Raw genomic sequence first — 16,903 nt, forward strand, 5'->3', positions numbered from 1 at the left:
TTTTTTTCAAATCTGATTTAGTTGTGATAAGCATCTTGTACATGTAAGTGACAAAATGCTGTGGACACAGAAACCTTTGTTTTATTTGTTTTGCTGCATTTGTTCTCTCCTTGACAGCTTATTTGAGTTGAAGATGGAGCAGGAGCAATATCAGACTGAAATCCGAGACCTGCAGGAACAGCTGTCAGAAATGCATGATGAATTAGATGATGCAAAGCACTCTGTTGATGATGATGGAGAGAAGGAGGCATTGATAGAGGTCAGTGATGCATAACAATATAGGAGCAACATAAAAACGGTTTAATCAATGCTGCAGATTTAATACGTTTATAATATATTTTAGCTTGAGCGCACACAGTTTCTAGGCAATACAAAGGCTATTGTGGTAAAAAAAGAGACCACACTACTATCTGTAATTCTTCACAGCTGCACACATATCAAAATACTTAATGGGAAAACCACTAAATACACAAATTAAATACCTATGTTTACCATTTCACCTGCCAAAAGATTTGTGCAACTAGCCTTGTAATATATGCACACCTGCCACACTGCATACCCAGACAGGTAACACCCATGTACTGGTTCAGCAATGTAGCTTTTTTTTTTGTCATCTCAGTGCTCCCAAACTGCTCTCTGAGCCCAGGATGTAGTACAGCTGAGGCAGGAAGTAGTACAATGTTGTTCCTGTGCAGTGTGGCAGAAATGTGTAAATTACAGGAGTGGCTGAAAATGTACAAACCTGTTAGGTAATATTGTGCATCTAGCTGCTTGCCTAAACTTTTAGACAAATTTTATCTTTTCAGATGTGTTTTGGATTACATTGTGATTTTTGAACTAAAAGTACCAAAAAACAGTAACTCCTATTACCTTTTTGGTAAAAAGTCAGATTTCTCTGTGCAATTTAAAATAATCAAAAGTCGCAAATTGCAGTTTTGTTTCCTGCACATTTTACAATAGTTGTTGTATCAGGCATGCTAGGAAAGCCTTAATTTTGTTTCTGTGAATATCTTGCCTGTGCCATGTGGTGCCAGTAATCGAGGCTCAGTTAATATTTAGCTGGTTGTTCTTCTGTAAAATAGTGATATTTATATAGCAATACTTTTAAGGATGCTTAATTAAGTCTTATCTCATATTTCTTTTGTGATTTCTATACTTTAAATTGGAAGTAATGCTGGTGCAGTTTTATGTATTTTTCACACTTGCTGAATGCCTACCTGCTGCTTCCTAATCTTTACTTTTTATCATGTAGATCATATTTTTTGTTGTTTTTTTTTGTTATTCACCAAATCTGAACCAGTTGAGTTGTACTCTTTGGATATATTGCTTTGAACTCAGAGGTCCACAGAACTGGTTTCATAGAGAGCGAAAATAAAAAGCTATGCACTGATATTACAGCAGGACCCTAAAGCAAGTTCTTGTGTAATATTAAAGCTGACGTTGTATTCTCAATCACAACCAGTGGACTTGTTTTACTAGGGAATAGTAAAAATACAAGCATCTGTTTGCTTGCTGTGAGCTTTTAGTTTCTTTACCCTTCTGTTCATGTCTAAGCCATATCATGAAAAAAGTAGTAGTAGTAGTAGGGTGCAACCAAAAAGCTTCAATTAAGATTTGGAAGAGGGGTGGGCTGTAAAACTTTTTAAGCAGATCTTGGTTTTTGTCTTATATAGATATAATATAGTGACTATTATAAAAGCATTTTATTCTGGATCCTTGTTGGTACAGGCTCTTAGTAAATATAGTCCATATCATTGCATTTTTAGGACCTCATGCACATGAAACAAGCAGTCCAAGAGTTGCTAATTGCAAAAGAAGAACAAGAAGATCTATTAAGGAAGCGAGAACGAGAACTCACTGCTTTAAAGGGAGCACTGAAAGAAGAGGTGTCAACTCATGATCAGGAAATTGATAAACTGAAAGAGCAGTATGAAAAAGAACTAAGGAAGATGCGTGAGAGTCTTCAAGAGACAATGGAGGTAAATTATATAGTAACTCGTGCTTTACAGTTTAAATGGTTTGTTATACTCTGGAGATAACATGAAGGTCACCAGGGGACAAAGATATTTAGGTATTGTGCTGTGGCATATCAGAGGCTATTGTAGTACACAAAAACATTTCATTGAGTTGGACAAACTATTGGGGAAAAGATATTTTGAGCTGTATATGAGCAATATGAATTTTTTGGAAGGTTTTAAAAAAAACAACTTATGTGCCTAAAGGGACTTTGTTGCTTAAACCAACTTGCTTTAAAAAGCTGTATTAGAAAGAAGTTGCTGAACACTACTCTAATGTAAAAACAAATCAGGCTGAAGTATCTTCTGAATCTCCCATGCTCCCCATTGCAGTGTTTCCTCCCGCCGTGGCTACAAAGTACAGCTTTGTGTTTTAATTAAGTACAAGTTTACGTGACAGAGTTGCTTTTAAGTTAAGAGTATTCAAGTTACCACCTTAGAGCCAAACAGCATTGGCAACTTTCAGTTCTTTATCAATAAATCTGCGCTCCTATTTAAATCCTACCCACTAAAAAATGTAATAAATTACCCTCAATAAAGCAGCAAGTGTAGTAGTGTATAAAATCACTGCATCTATCTAAAACCCCCAATCACACTGCGCTTATTAAATCACCAATAGTAGATATACAAAACACAATGCATAACCAAAAATGTGTTCACTTAGCCTCACATTTTTACAATATTATAAAATGTCCTTTTGGTTCATCAAGTTTCCATACTAAAGTGCTTCCAATAGTCCATATATAAACAGTAAAAGTGTGCTTCATATAATTCCAAAGCCCCACTAGTGCTCCTTGTGTGGAAAGTTCCAGAATCCACTTCCAAAAAACTCTGTGCTCTTATGTGCACTGCCCTCACTCAACAGATTTCAATAATAATAATGGTCAGATAGCACTTGTAAAACATGCCACACACCCGCCGACAATCGTACGATTCTCGGCGGGTTTTGGAACATGTTCCTAATATAAAAGTTGTGCGACCTTACAGTAGCAGAGGTCGCACGCCTTCCACACACCTTGCGATAATCGTACGATCGCGGGATTTCCCACGATTATTGTACGATTATCACAAGGTGTGTTGGCACCTTAACACATCTCCAATATCAGTCACTGCTCACAGATATCTCCTCTCCTCCAATAGTAGTTGATACTCCGATTTGGTGGACCCACAATATTAGCCAGATAGCGCTCATAACACGTCTCCAATATCAATCACTTTCCACAGATATCTCCTCTCCTCCAATAGCAGTTGGTACTCGGAGAAAGAAATTAAATATTGCATTGTGTAAAATCCTTACACAAATTTTATTTAAAAATGGTCATAAAAACTTACAATCTTGAGCTAGGTCTCAAGTGTTTTCAAATCTAGCAGTCAGCCCATCTGGTTCCCATCCCCTCGCTTCCCCTTGGGACAAGGCAGCAAGAGACAGTGAATGTTTGTGGAATCACCGGCAGCTCAGCTTCTTTCTCTGAGTACTTACCGCTATTGGACGCAGAGGAGATATCTGTGAACAGTGATTAATATTGGAGACACGTTATGAGAGCTATCTAACTAATATTGTGTGTCCACCAATTCTGAGTATCATCTGCTATTGGAGGAGAGGAGATGTTTATGCATTGTATTTTGTATATCTACTATTGGTGATTTTATAAGCACAGTGTATTGGAGATTTTAGATTGGCAATTTTCTGTCCCTTCTGTTGTGCATCTGAAAATCACTTTGAAATCTTTGCCTGGATGCTGCCTGCTGCAATTAATTGCACTCATTTATTTCTGTTTAGGATTGTACATAAATGTAATAATGTAAATTGTGACTTTAAAATTTTAACAGGGTTAGCTATGTGTAGACTATCATGCTGACTCTCTTGCTTCAGAAAATTGGAGTTGCTGACTTGGGCCAAGTGTAAATAAAAATACTTCTGACTTTTCTCTGATCTGCAAATCTAGTTGGATCAGCATACCAGCCAGGACATTAATGCAATCAGAGGGAGGTTGCCAGTGGAAGGCCCTGTATTTCTGAAAGGTTTACTTTAAGAAAAGGCGAGCATAGTCTTAAATTCCCGAGCATGTCACTCGTACTCACTGGCAGTGTTTGCAAGGGTGTTGCTATTCAAATGTCAAAAATACTTTTTTTATACCTTATCTTGTGTACCTAAAAATAGCAAGTATATAGACTGAAGTTCTACGGAGTATGAATCTAGAACTGGGTGATTATTCTGTAAGCTTCACTTGACAAAGACGGAGCAATAGTGAAATACCTGTACTGGTCATTTCAGAGACTGGATTTTTTAGCCATATATCATTTACAAAATCTTGATGGATAGAATATTTAAGGACAATGAGAGTAAGATGTGAAAAAGATTAAAAGTCTGTGTCAGTTGCGTAGATTTTCCTTTTTCAGGGACTTTAAACTCAAGTGCTCTGTAATTAGCAGAATAACTTTTTAAATTATACGTGTACTCTGAGTGCTGTGTAATACTTTGGCGCTATATAAATACTGGAAATTAATACATCATAATCCTCCCAGCTTTATACTTTATACTGTACAGAGGAGACCAGACCTTGGCTGTCATAATGGAGCAGCACAGCGACACACACATATAGGATCATATAAGCATTTAACCCAACAATTTAATAAATCTCCCACAATGATACCTTGCCAATTCTCTCTTTATTCTGCAAAATAAAATAAAGTAGGTATTTCATGTGCATATTAGACTCAACAACCCTGGAACTAAGTGTATGTTCTGTCTCAGTTGACACCTGGGCCTGAACTAAATTGCACACTATAATATTATGTACAGCACCCAGGAATATACTGGTAATTTGGGTTTTTCTCTAACCTAAAAACCTGCTTTAAAGAAATTTAAAACAAGTTCATGCTGGATATGCCATATTTATTAAATTTATAGGTGCCGGATTTTAAATATTCTTTAAAGAATTATTGCACCTTTTGCAACTCAAACAATGAAAACATCCTCTATTTATCACAAGCACTGATAAAGTTGTTTCAGGTGTTTTTATCCCTGGTGCTTCTCATAAAAGCAGTACAATAACACTAGACCTGAGATACAGAAAACCTGTTTTCTGTGTCCTGGTAACTATGAGAGTCTGTGTTTACTGGTGCATAATGCACCCATTCCTCCCAGGCAGGGAGAATGGCATACCATAGTTCTCTATTGGATTATGGGTGACTTGTGCAGTAAACAGCAGTGTTGCTGGCTGGCATGACTTCCAGGAAGCTGTCTGGCTGCTCTCTGCATGTGAGGTCTGAATTTTGTTTGTACTATGATGAGTGGTGCATATTTTTTTCAATAATCACACGTATTCTTTAAATCGAATTCAGAAACTGACACAATATGTCAGAGGTAAAAAGATCTCATGTGCTTTGAGGGTCAGATATAAAAACTGGGAGGTCAGTCGATATTCCTGGTGATAATCTCTATAGAAATAAATTGATTTCATCCCTTCATTTATGTTGTTCTCTCCTAAAAAGGTTCCAATACTGCTCTCCCCGGCTGCCAGTGCCTGCCTTGTCTTCCCTATGTCCAGCTTGTGGACTGTTCCCTGGCATCTTCATGTATAATGCAGGGCTATGGAGCTACAGTGGCTTGCAAAAGTATCCCCCCTCCCCCCTTGACTTTTTACCTATTTTATTGCAATACCACCTGGAATTAAAATGGATTTTTTATTTGGATTACATGTAATGGACATACACAAACTAGTCCAAAATGGTTAAGCGAAATCAAGAAAAAAACTTGCTTTAAAAAATTCTAAAAAATAAACGGGGAAGTGGTGAGTGCTTATGTATTCACCCCCTTTGCTATGAAGCCCCTACATAAGATCTGGTGCAACCAATTACCTTCAAAAATCACAATTAAAGACCACCCGTATGCACTCTAAGAGTCGCATGATTTCAGTATATATAATGTGGGTGTATACATTATATACACGTGAGTGGCCAGATTATCATGACCACCCCATCAGTACTTCGTTGGGCCACGAAATGACTCCATGAGATGATTTCTTTGGGCCGCCTCGTGACTCCACGAGATGTTGAAAGGTGATGAGAGGAATCTGACACTGCACTATTGCCCTTTTGTTGTCTTGTACCAGTCTTGCCACTCTCCGTTCTGCCCTAACATTGACTAGTCGCTGACGGCCACATTTCGCACGTTCAGACCCAGATTTTTGCCTGACAGTCCAGTCTTTAAACACTTTAACAACAGCTGCTCTTGAACATTTAACGAATTCTGCTGTTTTGCTGATACTCGCTCCATGGCCTGAGCGCCAACAATCATCCCACGTTCAAAGGCTGTTAAATTGCGCTGTTTACCCATATCTTCAGAAAAAAAAATCACCTACTGTCGTGGTAAACAACCTGCTTCCCTATTTATAATGGTCTGGCCCTCTAGCAACGTCAGCGCAAAATTATAGCTAATTTGCCTACAAATGTCAGGTGGTCATAATAATCTGGCCACTCAGTGTATGTATGTACATACATACATACATACATACATACATACATACATACATACATACATACATACACACCTGTTCTGAAAGGCCCCACAGTCTGGGGCACCACCAATCAAGCAGCACCATGTAGACCAAGGAGCTCTCCCAGCAGGTCAGGGACAAAGTTGTAAAGTACTGATCAGGTTTAGGTTATAAAAAAAAAAAAAGTTTCCGAAACATTGAGCACCATTAAATCCTTCAGACACTCCTCACTTAACGACCGAATTCCGTTCCTACGACTAGGTCGTTAAGTGAATTGGTCACTAAGTGAGGAATAGAGGAAATCAGCTCTAATATACAGTACTTGACTTAGGTTTGCATACCACAACTACCAACGTACTGTACAGTAGTGAATACTGACTGACTGACTGACCAACTGCGGGGAACGAGACATAGAATGAAAAAAGGTGATGTTAGATGAGCTTGACCCAAGTTCTCATACAGTGTACAATACCAACTGGTCGGAGAGCTGGTTGTAAGTCAGAGCGGTCGTTAAACAGGTAGGTTGTTAAGTGAGGAGTAGCTGTATTAAAAAATTGAAAGACTATGGCACCACAACAAACCTGACAAGAGAGGGCTGCCCACCAAAACTCACGGGCCAGGCATTGAAGGCATTAATCAGAGAGGCAACAAAGAGACCAGAGATGACCCTGAGGGAGCTGCAAAGTTCCACAGCAAGGATTGGAGTGTCTGTCCAAAGGGCCACTATAAGCCGTACACTCCACAGAGCTGGCCTTTGTGGAAGAGTGGCCAGGAAAAAGCCATTGCTCACAGAAGAAAATAAGCAAACACCATAAGGCAAGTGGGAGACTCCCCAAACATATGGAAGAAGGTACTCTGGTCCGATGAGACTAAAATTGAGCTCTTTGGCCATCAATGAAAACATTCTGTCTGGCACAAACCCAAGACCTCATCACCCAGAGAACCCCCCCATGATGGATGGTGCTAAATACAGGAAGATTTGTGAGGGAAACCTATTTCAATCTGCCAGAGAATTGAGACTGGGACAGAGGTTCACCTTCTAGCAGGACAATGACCCTAAGCAAACTGCTACAGCAACACTCGAGTGGTTTAAAGGGAAACATTTAAATGTCTTGGAATGGCCTAGTCAAAGCCCAGACCTCAATCCAATTGGGAATCTGTGGCATGACTTAAAGATTGCTGAACACCAGCGAAACCCAACTTGAAGGAGCTGGAATAGCGTTGCCTTGAACAATGGGCAAACATCCCAGTGACTAGATATGCCAAGCTTATAGAGACGTATCCCAAGAGACCTGCAGCTGTAATTGTTGCAAAAGGCGGCTCTACAAAGTATTGACTTTGGGGGGTGAATAGTTATGCATGCTCAAGTTTTCTTTTTTTTTTGTCTTTTTTCCTTGTTTGTATCATAAAAATATTTTGCATCTTCAAAGTGGTAGGCATGTTGTGTAAATGAAATGCTGCAAACCCCCACACAAATCTTTTTTAATTATCAGGTGGTAATGTAACAAAATAGGAAAAATGCTAAGGGGGAGAATACTTTTGCAAGCCACTGTATGTGATGACATCAGTGAGCTTCCAACCATTGGAGTAGAGGGAGGGGGAGGGGAGAGACCGCGGTCACCGGTCATGGAGCTTGCAAGACCAGGGATCAGGTAAGTAAAAGTCTTTTAAACAAAAAAAAAATTATATATCAGTTTTTTTACTGACATTAAGAATTAATAGGTATTCTGCAAATAAGGTTTCAAAATTTCCATTGAAATCTTAGTTCTAAACTTTTGAGTACTTAAAATAAACGCTCCTACTAAATCTTCTGAGGTTTGTTGACATGAAAGATTGTCGCTTTTTGCAAAATATATAACATACAGAACTGCTGCTTGGATAAGAACAGGAAATCAGCATCTTAAGACTCTCCAGGTTGGGTTAAGTCATCAGGAAGTTCAAACATAAAGCCACATTCCACAAATACCAGGTCAATGTATTCCACAAATACCCTACCTTTCTTTCTGTGAAGGTTCTCATTGCAACCTCTTCAAGAAAAAAATACAGCAAGTCCAGTTGCCTTGACTTATTTTTTTACAGACCTACCTTTCTGTTCATGCCATTTCTAATACATTGCTTACTTTTGGAAACAAGTGGCAGACTTAAATGGCTGAGCTTCAGGCATGAATTAGGGGTCTGTTTATCAATGTTTTCCTCAAGAAACACACATGTGCCAACAGAATTTCAATGGAAAATGTGTGTATTGAGTGAAAGTTGTACAAATCTTGGGTGCAAAAATGAATAGAGACCTCTTATTGTTTGCTTTCTATGTTCATGATTAGGATGTTTATCCTGAAGATCTCAGACCTGAAAAGGGGCTTTGTTCACCACATATTCACTTTGTTAAAGTACTTTAACCACCTGCCACCCGGTCGTTGTAATTAAATGGCTGTACAGCGGCTTCTTGAATGCGGGTGGGTGTTTGTAAACGTCCTTTCCTGCCCCGCTCGTGCCCATCACTAGTCGGCGCGCACAAGCGGGAAATCCGTTTAAAATAGAAACAGCCAGCGATGTATTATGCCTGTGGGTGTGCGCTCCCCGCCGCCGCTGATCCCCCGAGCTCCGCTGTGCCCGGTGCGGCTCTTTCACCGGAGATCAAAGGCAGATCACTACACAATCTCCTGCTGATCTCCTCTCCGGTCTCTAAATGCAGGAAGTGATGTATATTATATCACTTCTGCATTCAGCTGTCATTCTCGGGTACAGAAGCAGGGCAGAAGCTGGTAAAGCAGATCTCTGCTTCATCAGCTTCCCTGGGGGTCCCTAGGTGACATTAGGGGTCCTAAAGACCCCTGATTCTCTATAAAGAGGACCTGGCACTGTAAATTGACTATCACATAGGGGGCTTGTTATCCCCCTATGGCATAGCAATAAAGTAAAATAAAAAAATTAGCCTATGTGCAAAAACGATGATGGCGCCCATTACGTTGCAAATGTTGCATATCACCGCGAACTTCGGAGTGTGAACAATTTTTTAGGGCCATCAATCACTGATAACACAAAATTGATGAGCAGTAAAAGTTTTTAAAGCATCGCCTATGGCCAATTTTGGGTGTAGTAGCTTATTGCGATTTTGCGGGCGCGTGCAATTTTTAGGCTTGACGTGTTTGGTGTCTATTTACCTGACGTGATCCCATCTTTCATATTTTACCAAAAATTTGATAATAAATGTTTTATAACATAACATAGGGAAACAGGGTTTTTTTCAAAATGTTCTGTACTTTTTTATTATATAGTAAAAAATAAAAACCCCAGTGGTGATTAAATACCACCAAAAGAAGGCTCTGTGTGACCCCAAATAATCGCATAACATTAATTTCAGTACAGCGTTGCATGGCGGAAAAAAATTTCAAAGTACCGCAGCGCTGAATACTAAAAAATGGCCTGGACAGGAAGGGGGTGTAACCCCCCCGGTCAGCAAGTGGTTAATAACCGTTCTCTCACAACATGATCGCCTGTCCTTTTATTGTATCATTGGTTCTCCCTTTCTATGCCAGTATAAATCAAAGGTATGTCAGAGTTTCCCTGAATCTGTATCGCACTAATAATGAAAAAATGATACATCTTCTGCATTGTTATAAAGTTGTAACTCTGACTGCTAGGCTATAAGCCATGTTAAGAATGCTGCCCATCCAGAATTCAATGGCGCATTCACATTTGTTTGCACATGTATAATTGTTGAAAGAATAGCTGTTTTGTGATATTGAAGACTTTTCAATTTCCAAGTTAGCCTTGTTAGTTTCTCTTTTGATTGTTGTGACTTTAATCTAAATGTTGGATTTACATTTTCTAAAGAACGCCGTGTTACTACAACAACATGTAATGAGCTAATCTTTTTAGCTCTCCTCTCAAGGTTTTTGATTTCGACCTAATAATTCCCAGGAATTAGGGTGCTTTGTAGACTTTCTGAGAAACGGACCATGTCAGCAACCCGTTGCTGATTATCTGCCTGAGAAAGGGGACTTTGATTGTATTCCGTCGGGCAATCTGACCTTCTCTGTGGGCTCATTGTATTAACTAAGGAATTACTGGTGACTCTGTTGGACACTAATTACATTTTTTTAAACTGCCATTTTTACTTGGGGTGTGTTTTTAAAGGGAGACTATAAAAATGTATGTAAATGTTTGAATCTACCTAATGCAAAAAAATTTATTAATAAGCATTAGTGTTTTTTGAATGTAGCTTCTAAATATATGTGTACATGGGGGCAACTATATTTGCTTAATATTTATGCAGGCTATGCTTTCTGCTCAGCAGTACTGCACAGTGATTGTGCTTTGTTGTTCCTTTCTGTCAGACTTTCATTTAGAAGATTGTCTGTATTAAGCCACAAGTTCATTGCAAGTACTTTTCAGCTATACAACTCTCAGGTGTATAAGTTACCTGATGTTCAATGTCTTCACTGCTTTGCCTTGTTGAATAATTGCATGAACAAAAGCAGTGTTTTCTAAATCCTATGATGGCTTTTGAAAGTAGCCTTCTACTAAGCAAACCTGTTTTTCTACATTGTGCACGTGTTACATTGTAGTAAATCAAACATCTTGCCACACAACAACCCAGATTGCGGGGATTCAGTATTGACTCTTTGCGTAGTGAATTTGGTTTATTTGAAAGTGACACTAAACTCAAGAATTCATAAAAATGCATTCAAGTACACAAACTATTTAAAAATTTAGCTTATTTGTGTAGATCCTCAAATCATCTCTTGAGTAAATTACATTTTTGTTATTATTCTAGGTTGCTTGAATGCATTTGTATGGTTTAATTCCCGAGTTTGATGTCACTTTGTGTTCTTAAATGGGGCATTGTGGCTTGCAAATCTTGCTAATGTAAAACATTTGTCAACACTACAGTACAAGTCCAGTAGAATGTGGCTTTTGACTACTACTAACTATTGTAAGGCCTGCTTACCGCAGTGCACATGTATGGGGGTCAGTCATAGGGAAGTCTACAAAGGCAGGGTTATCTTCTGTATAATTCATAACTCGCACAGCATTTCGATGAGGTGAACCTGATGGGAAGCTCAATCTTAGTCTATGGGCCCGCAGATGTAAATAGACCTGTCTGTTCTTCTGATTTACCTCAGAGCCTGTGTAGGTCCAAAATAAAAAATAAAAGGAAAGGAAAAAATACAAGGAACAGAGTACCATTTTGGTGGACCTGAACTAGGGATGCACCGATACCAAGTACAGTACTCTTTGCAAGTACAAGTACAGATACTTTTCGAGCTCCAGGACTAGACTAGAGCAAAATTCAAAAGTTAGGAGGCAGCTGTCATTTGTAAGGAGCACACGGAGCTCCTGGGATTTGAACATCTCTGTTTTAATGTACGATTTTGTTTTTATAAATATAAATAAAGGGATGCACCTATACCATTTTTACAAGTACTGATACTCGCCCAAGTACTTAAAAGTACAAGTACTGATACATTTTTGTTTGTCATGTGACAGTTTTTCTAACACAATACAGACTAATGATTTCAGGGTGTTGGTGGAGCGCCAGAGCCAGGTGCCAGCTGCAACCGCTGCAATCCTGGTAGTTCTCATGAAAATGCCAAGTAGCGGCACTGGTATCTGAAAAGTATCGGTGCATCCCTAACCTGAGCCAACAGACCAGAGGTAAAATTATGTAAATAGACACGTGTCTGCTTGCATCCGACTGTCCATATACCTAACATGTGGCCAGATTGTTCAGTTTTTTTTCCTCCATTGCAAGGTAGAAGAACACATGAACAGACATGGATGTCACAAAAGTGACATCCGTTCCATACTGCTCTGATTGGCAGGGGATCTGTGCACAGATCCCCTGCTAATTAGAACGGACATTGTACGTGTGAAATTGGCCTAAGTTGTATGAGGAAGGGAGGGGAGTAACCTAGATGCTACATAAATAGTAATTGCCAGTAATAAAATGACCTTACATTGCTGCTAGTTCTCATATAAAGGGAACCAGTTTGCGTAGAAATATAGATTCTGCCACTGCTGACTTGTTTTTGAAAGTGTAATCTTTTTCCATGTGGTCATCCTTATTCTGGCATTGCTGTATATTGAGGTCTTGATCAGTAACAAGTATACTGAAGCCACTGAAATCAAAGGCCCTATCTATCCTGCACACTTGTTCTAGGTTAGTGACTCAGTAAAGCTGAACCATAGATTATTTTCTAAAAATTGCTAGGAGATAGAGATTTTTTTAGCAGACAAGACTTCACCTTTCCCTCTTTCCTAGCAATTTTTAAATGAGTTTACACTGCCCATGCGCAGTACATTGTACACCCCATCTCATATAAGATGGCAGGAATGCAGCCAGATGTGTTGGGAATAATGTAACTGCTGAGCATGCGAAACAGAAGAGGACCCTCAACAGGTGGACATAAGCGACATGGGACTTGGAAGATGGCAGCACTGGTGGACAGAGCAGCGAGAGAGAGCTTTGATCTGCAATTGCTGGAGGAACAGGTAAGTATAGTTGCAGTTTAGGTAGTTCAGAAAGGATGGCAATGACAGCCCAGACTTAAGACTAATAAAAGCAAGACTGGAATGGTGGCTTTTTACTATTCTGACAGCCTTTAAGTGAAGGTAAATATCTTAATATGTCTAAAAATACACACTTCCTTAATAACTAACATTTAGTGCTTGGTAGAATGTTTGTTTGCCTGTGTTTCAGATCATAGCCGAAAATAAAAATAGTACTTTCACACCACCCATACCAGCACCTTAAACTCTGGCAGGAAGTAGCTTGGACAAAACCAGAAGAGACCTTCTTCGAAGGGAACGTCTGGCCCCTCTCGTCCTACATACGCTTGTCTTTTGTCAACAAAGAGCAGTCACCAGCGGAGTACTTACTAATTAGTAACGTTTCCATGTAATTTCAGAGAAAAGAAAAATCGGATGATTAAATATCTTTTATGTCATTTACTTTGTTAGCCATTGAAACAACAGACAGTCATCTGGCTGCAGATTCTCCACTCTCATCATATAGAAAGAATAAAAGAAGTTGAAATAACAATTAAACTAGTCTTGAAATTGCAGGGGGTGTGGATTAAAATAGCACCGTTTCTGCATCGGTGTCGGAATTGGTGAATAACTTCTTTGACCTATTCATTGGCATATTTTACACAAATTATTTTATCTTTCTGCTCAGTGAAGATGAACAATGATTTATAGACTCCCCATAGGAGAGTACTGGCCTCTGATATACTTTACATCCACAATAGAGTTTCTTCACATTAGACAAGCTTTTGAAAAAATTTTGGTTCTTGTCAATATGGTTGTCATGCTATGTTAACGAGTAATAAAAGCACAATTTTTTCTGAGACAGTTCTCACAGCACAAATATGCATTTATGTTTGATCAGTGGAACTATAGTATAAATAAAGAAAAGAATGGTAACAATAAGTAGGGGTGGGTTTATCGCGTAGGATGCAGCAGAGAGTTGTCATATTAATAAGAGATGCTGCATGGGAACTTTGCTTAAACTTGTTCTAATTCACCTCCCTGAAAATTAGTTTTGACTATAGCATTTAATATCTTCCCGTCAATGCACAATCAACCATGCTATGAAGAATAAATGAATGCAAACCCCTAGTGACACTGTGCTTGGAGAACTGCACCCTAGGCTTTATATGTGTATCCAGGGCCTTGCTATTGGTCAGTGAGCTAGTCATCTTATTTAGTAGCCAAGAGGCGTTGGAAGGGACAGGCTGTGAAATCTGGTTGGTATTGGATTATTAAAGGCATCTGCGGATGGCTTCTGTAGTCCCTGGGTGGCATTTTATTAGGATTGGAAAGCATATTTCTAATGTGTAAATATGTGTTTTTCTGTGCATTACAAAGTACAGTTTTTAGAATGCAGTTTAACTTTCTCCATATACATTCTAACAATGCATCTGTCAAGTACATAACCTACTGTAGCAGTGAACATATCAGATGACAGCACATCTGTGTTGAACTGAAATCCCAAGTAGGGTCATCAGCCCGGCCCAGTTCACCTCTGTGGACTACAGATCATCTCCTGTTGTTGGCCATTTCAAATTGCAATAGTCAATAGCATGCTGGCTATTGCACCTGCCCACTGCTTGCTGTGCCTGCCTCCAAGCATGGAGGAGAGGGCTAGAGGATCCAACCAATGAATCGATAACGAGAATAGTTGACAACTATTCTCATTATCGATTAGTTGGTTGCAGCCCTAATAGACTTTACCATCCACAGTGTTCCCAGTGCCTGTCCAGGCGCATCTACGTAATAGAATAGACATTGATATTTTTCTGGATCTAAAAACTATACAATGTAACACACATTGTATTGTGTTTGTATTATATTCCACGTGATGTAAATGCCCACTGCAGAAGGTTCACACAAGTGTTTGCACATATTCACCATTGAGTTCATTCCAGAGACATTTCTTTGCTGTTCTAACACGTCTGTTTTAAGGATTAGTGTACTGACTGGTTTACATTGCTCACATACTTTTCAAACTCTGGGTAGGCTTGACATGTTTGACCACACATGTTTGTTTATATCCCTAGGTAATAAAACTACGGTCTAATGTCTTTGTCTAGTGCCAAGTGATCAGTGTGCTAGTGGCTCTGATTGATTATCCTAATGAACTGAGCCACTTACAGGTCAATGAAATGCTTTGTTAGGCTGGGAGTCTTCTGAGTACTGCCAAAACCAAATCAGCCCATTAAACATATGTATTTGTATTACTGTTAGTAATTATAAAACATTGTTTCCACAAAAGCAGCTAAATTCTTCATGCCACACCAGGTCTTAGGATGTAAACTCTTCCTCTTTTCAGCAGTGGCATTTATCTTTCTCTTGATGTTGGCCCCAGTGTATAATGAAATGATTTTCCCTATATGATAAACAAACCCTTAACCCTTTATTTTTTTGTAAATAAATAAAATCCTGTTTTTATTATAGCTTTCAAAAAAAAACTAAAAGTGATTACGAGACTTAGTTTGCTGCATTAACTGTATGTACTCTCACATTATTTACATAGTAGTTCATTGAAATATGTTTTTATTACATGGTAGGGTTATTGAAATATGTTTATTATAATTATCAAATCAAACTAACAGCTGAAACGGATCCCGACAATTATGTCTGGATACACCCAGCTGCGTGAGTGACAGCTGGCTGTGCCTATCTAGAGGCAGAGTCAGCTGTACCCGCTCCCTCCCCCATCCGTTCCGCCAGACAGCGCTGGAGGATCGGACAGGGGAGGGGGGAATCCAGTCACGGCTCTCTGCAGTGACAGGAGCGAGAAGTGAGCGAACGCCATTATGTGTTCACTCACTTCCCTATCTACTGAGCCGACCTGTGACAGTTTCATTGTCACAGGTCGGCTAGAACTATGAGGATGAGTGAAAATCACTCTTCCTCATAGTTCTCCTTTAAAGTCTTTGTATCGGTATGGGAGCCCTAGATTAGTATTTTTAAAGTAGCGGGTCAGCAATGGTAGCCTCTATATTTTGCAACAGAGGTTTCCGATTATAGAACCCGTCAAGATAGAAATCTAGAAACTGCAATTGCTGATGTGTTTGAAGTGCATGCTCCTGGGCTTACATCCCTGTCCTTTCTTCACTACCTCTTGAGTCACTGATCAGGAACAAAATATGTACATATCAGGTGCCCCAACACTGCATATCTGGGAAGATTTCTTCTCCCATTTTGCCCCTATTATCCTTGAGACATTGTAAGAAATAATATTTTAGGTCTGTAAATTTAGCATGGAATAAGAATATTTTAAAACAATATATTAAGTAATTATTAAAAGATAGCACATACAAATTACAGAGCTGACGACCTAGCTAGTAACAGTGATTTTGTTTTTCCAAAGAATTTGTGTTTGAGATCTGTCTTGTACTAATGTTGATGTATGTTTGACATCTCTTGTTGCATTGTTCCATAGGCCCCTCAATATATTCTCTCTACTAAGGGTTCTTCCCATGCACCAAGGGCAGTTTGTTGCCACTGTTTTTATTGGGGTTCTTGTCTCCAATAGAGATGCGCAAAATGTTACGTTTTTTTTATATCGCTGAAATTATGGTGACATTTGGGAGTTCTCAGAAAAATGCATTGGAGTCAATAAGGAAGGCAAATTTATGGTGTGTTTTTTTTGTTTTTTTGTTTTTTTAATATAGTGCAATGTACTACTAATGGCTCCTGAGGGTTATAAAAGCTCCTTTCAACTTTTAAGGACCTGTGCTTGTGTCAAAAATAGCCCTTTATTGGCCTCCCTTATTATAGGAGTTTTTCACAGAAAATACAGTGGAAAAAGTAATTAAAATAACAGACAATTACATAAAGACAATAACACAAATGCAATGAACACTAAATGAAATAAAC

At 39.0% G+C, this 16,903-nt stretch overlaps 1 protein-coding gene across 3 annotated transcripts in view; it reads left to right on the forward strand.

Annotated features, from left to right (window-relative positions):
* Nucleotides 1-16,903, forward strand: part of CGNL1 (cingulin like 1) — an 89,630-nt gene that overhangs the window by 38,435 nt on the left and 34,292 nt on the right. For all 3 annotated transcript variants that reach the window (XM_018559928.1, XM_018559930.1, XM_018559929.1), the window contains exons 7-8: nt 118-259; nt 1,767-1,979. In XM_018559928.1, coding sequence (XP_018415430.1) covers nt 118-259; nt 1,767-1,979 — 355 coding nt within the window. The remainder of the gene's footprint in view (nt 1-117; nt 260-1,766; nt 1,980-16,903) is intronic.

This window comes from Nanorana parkeri, unplaced genomic scaffold, assembly GCF_000935625.1.
Source record: "Nanorana parkeri isolate BGI_ZX_2015 unplaced genomic scaffold, ASM93562v1 scaffold422, whole genome shotgun sequence".
Lineage (NCBI taxonomy): Eukaryota > Metazoa > Chordata > Amphibia > Anura > Dicroglossidae > Nanorana > Nanorana parkeri.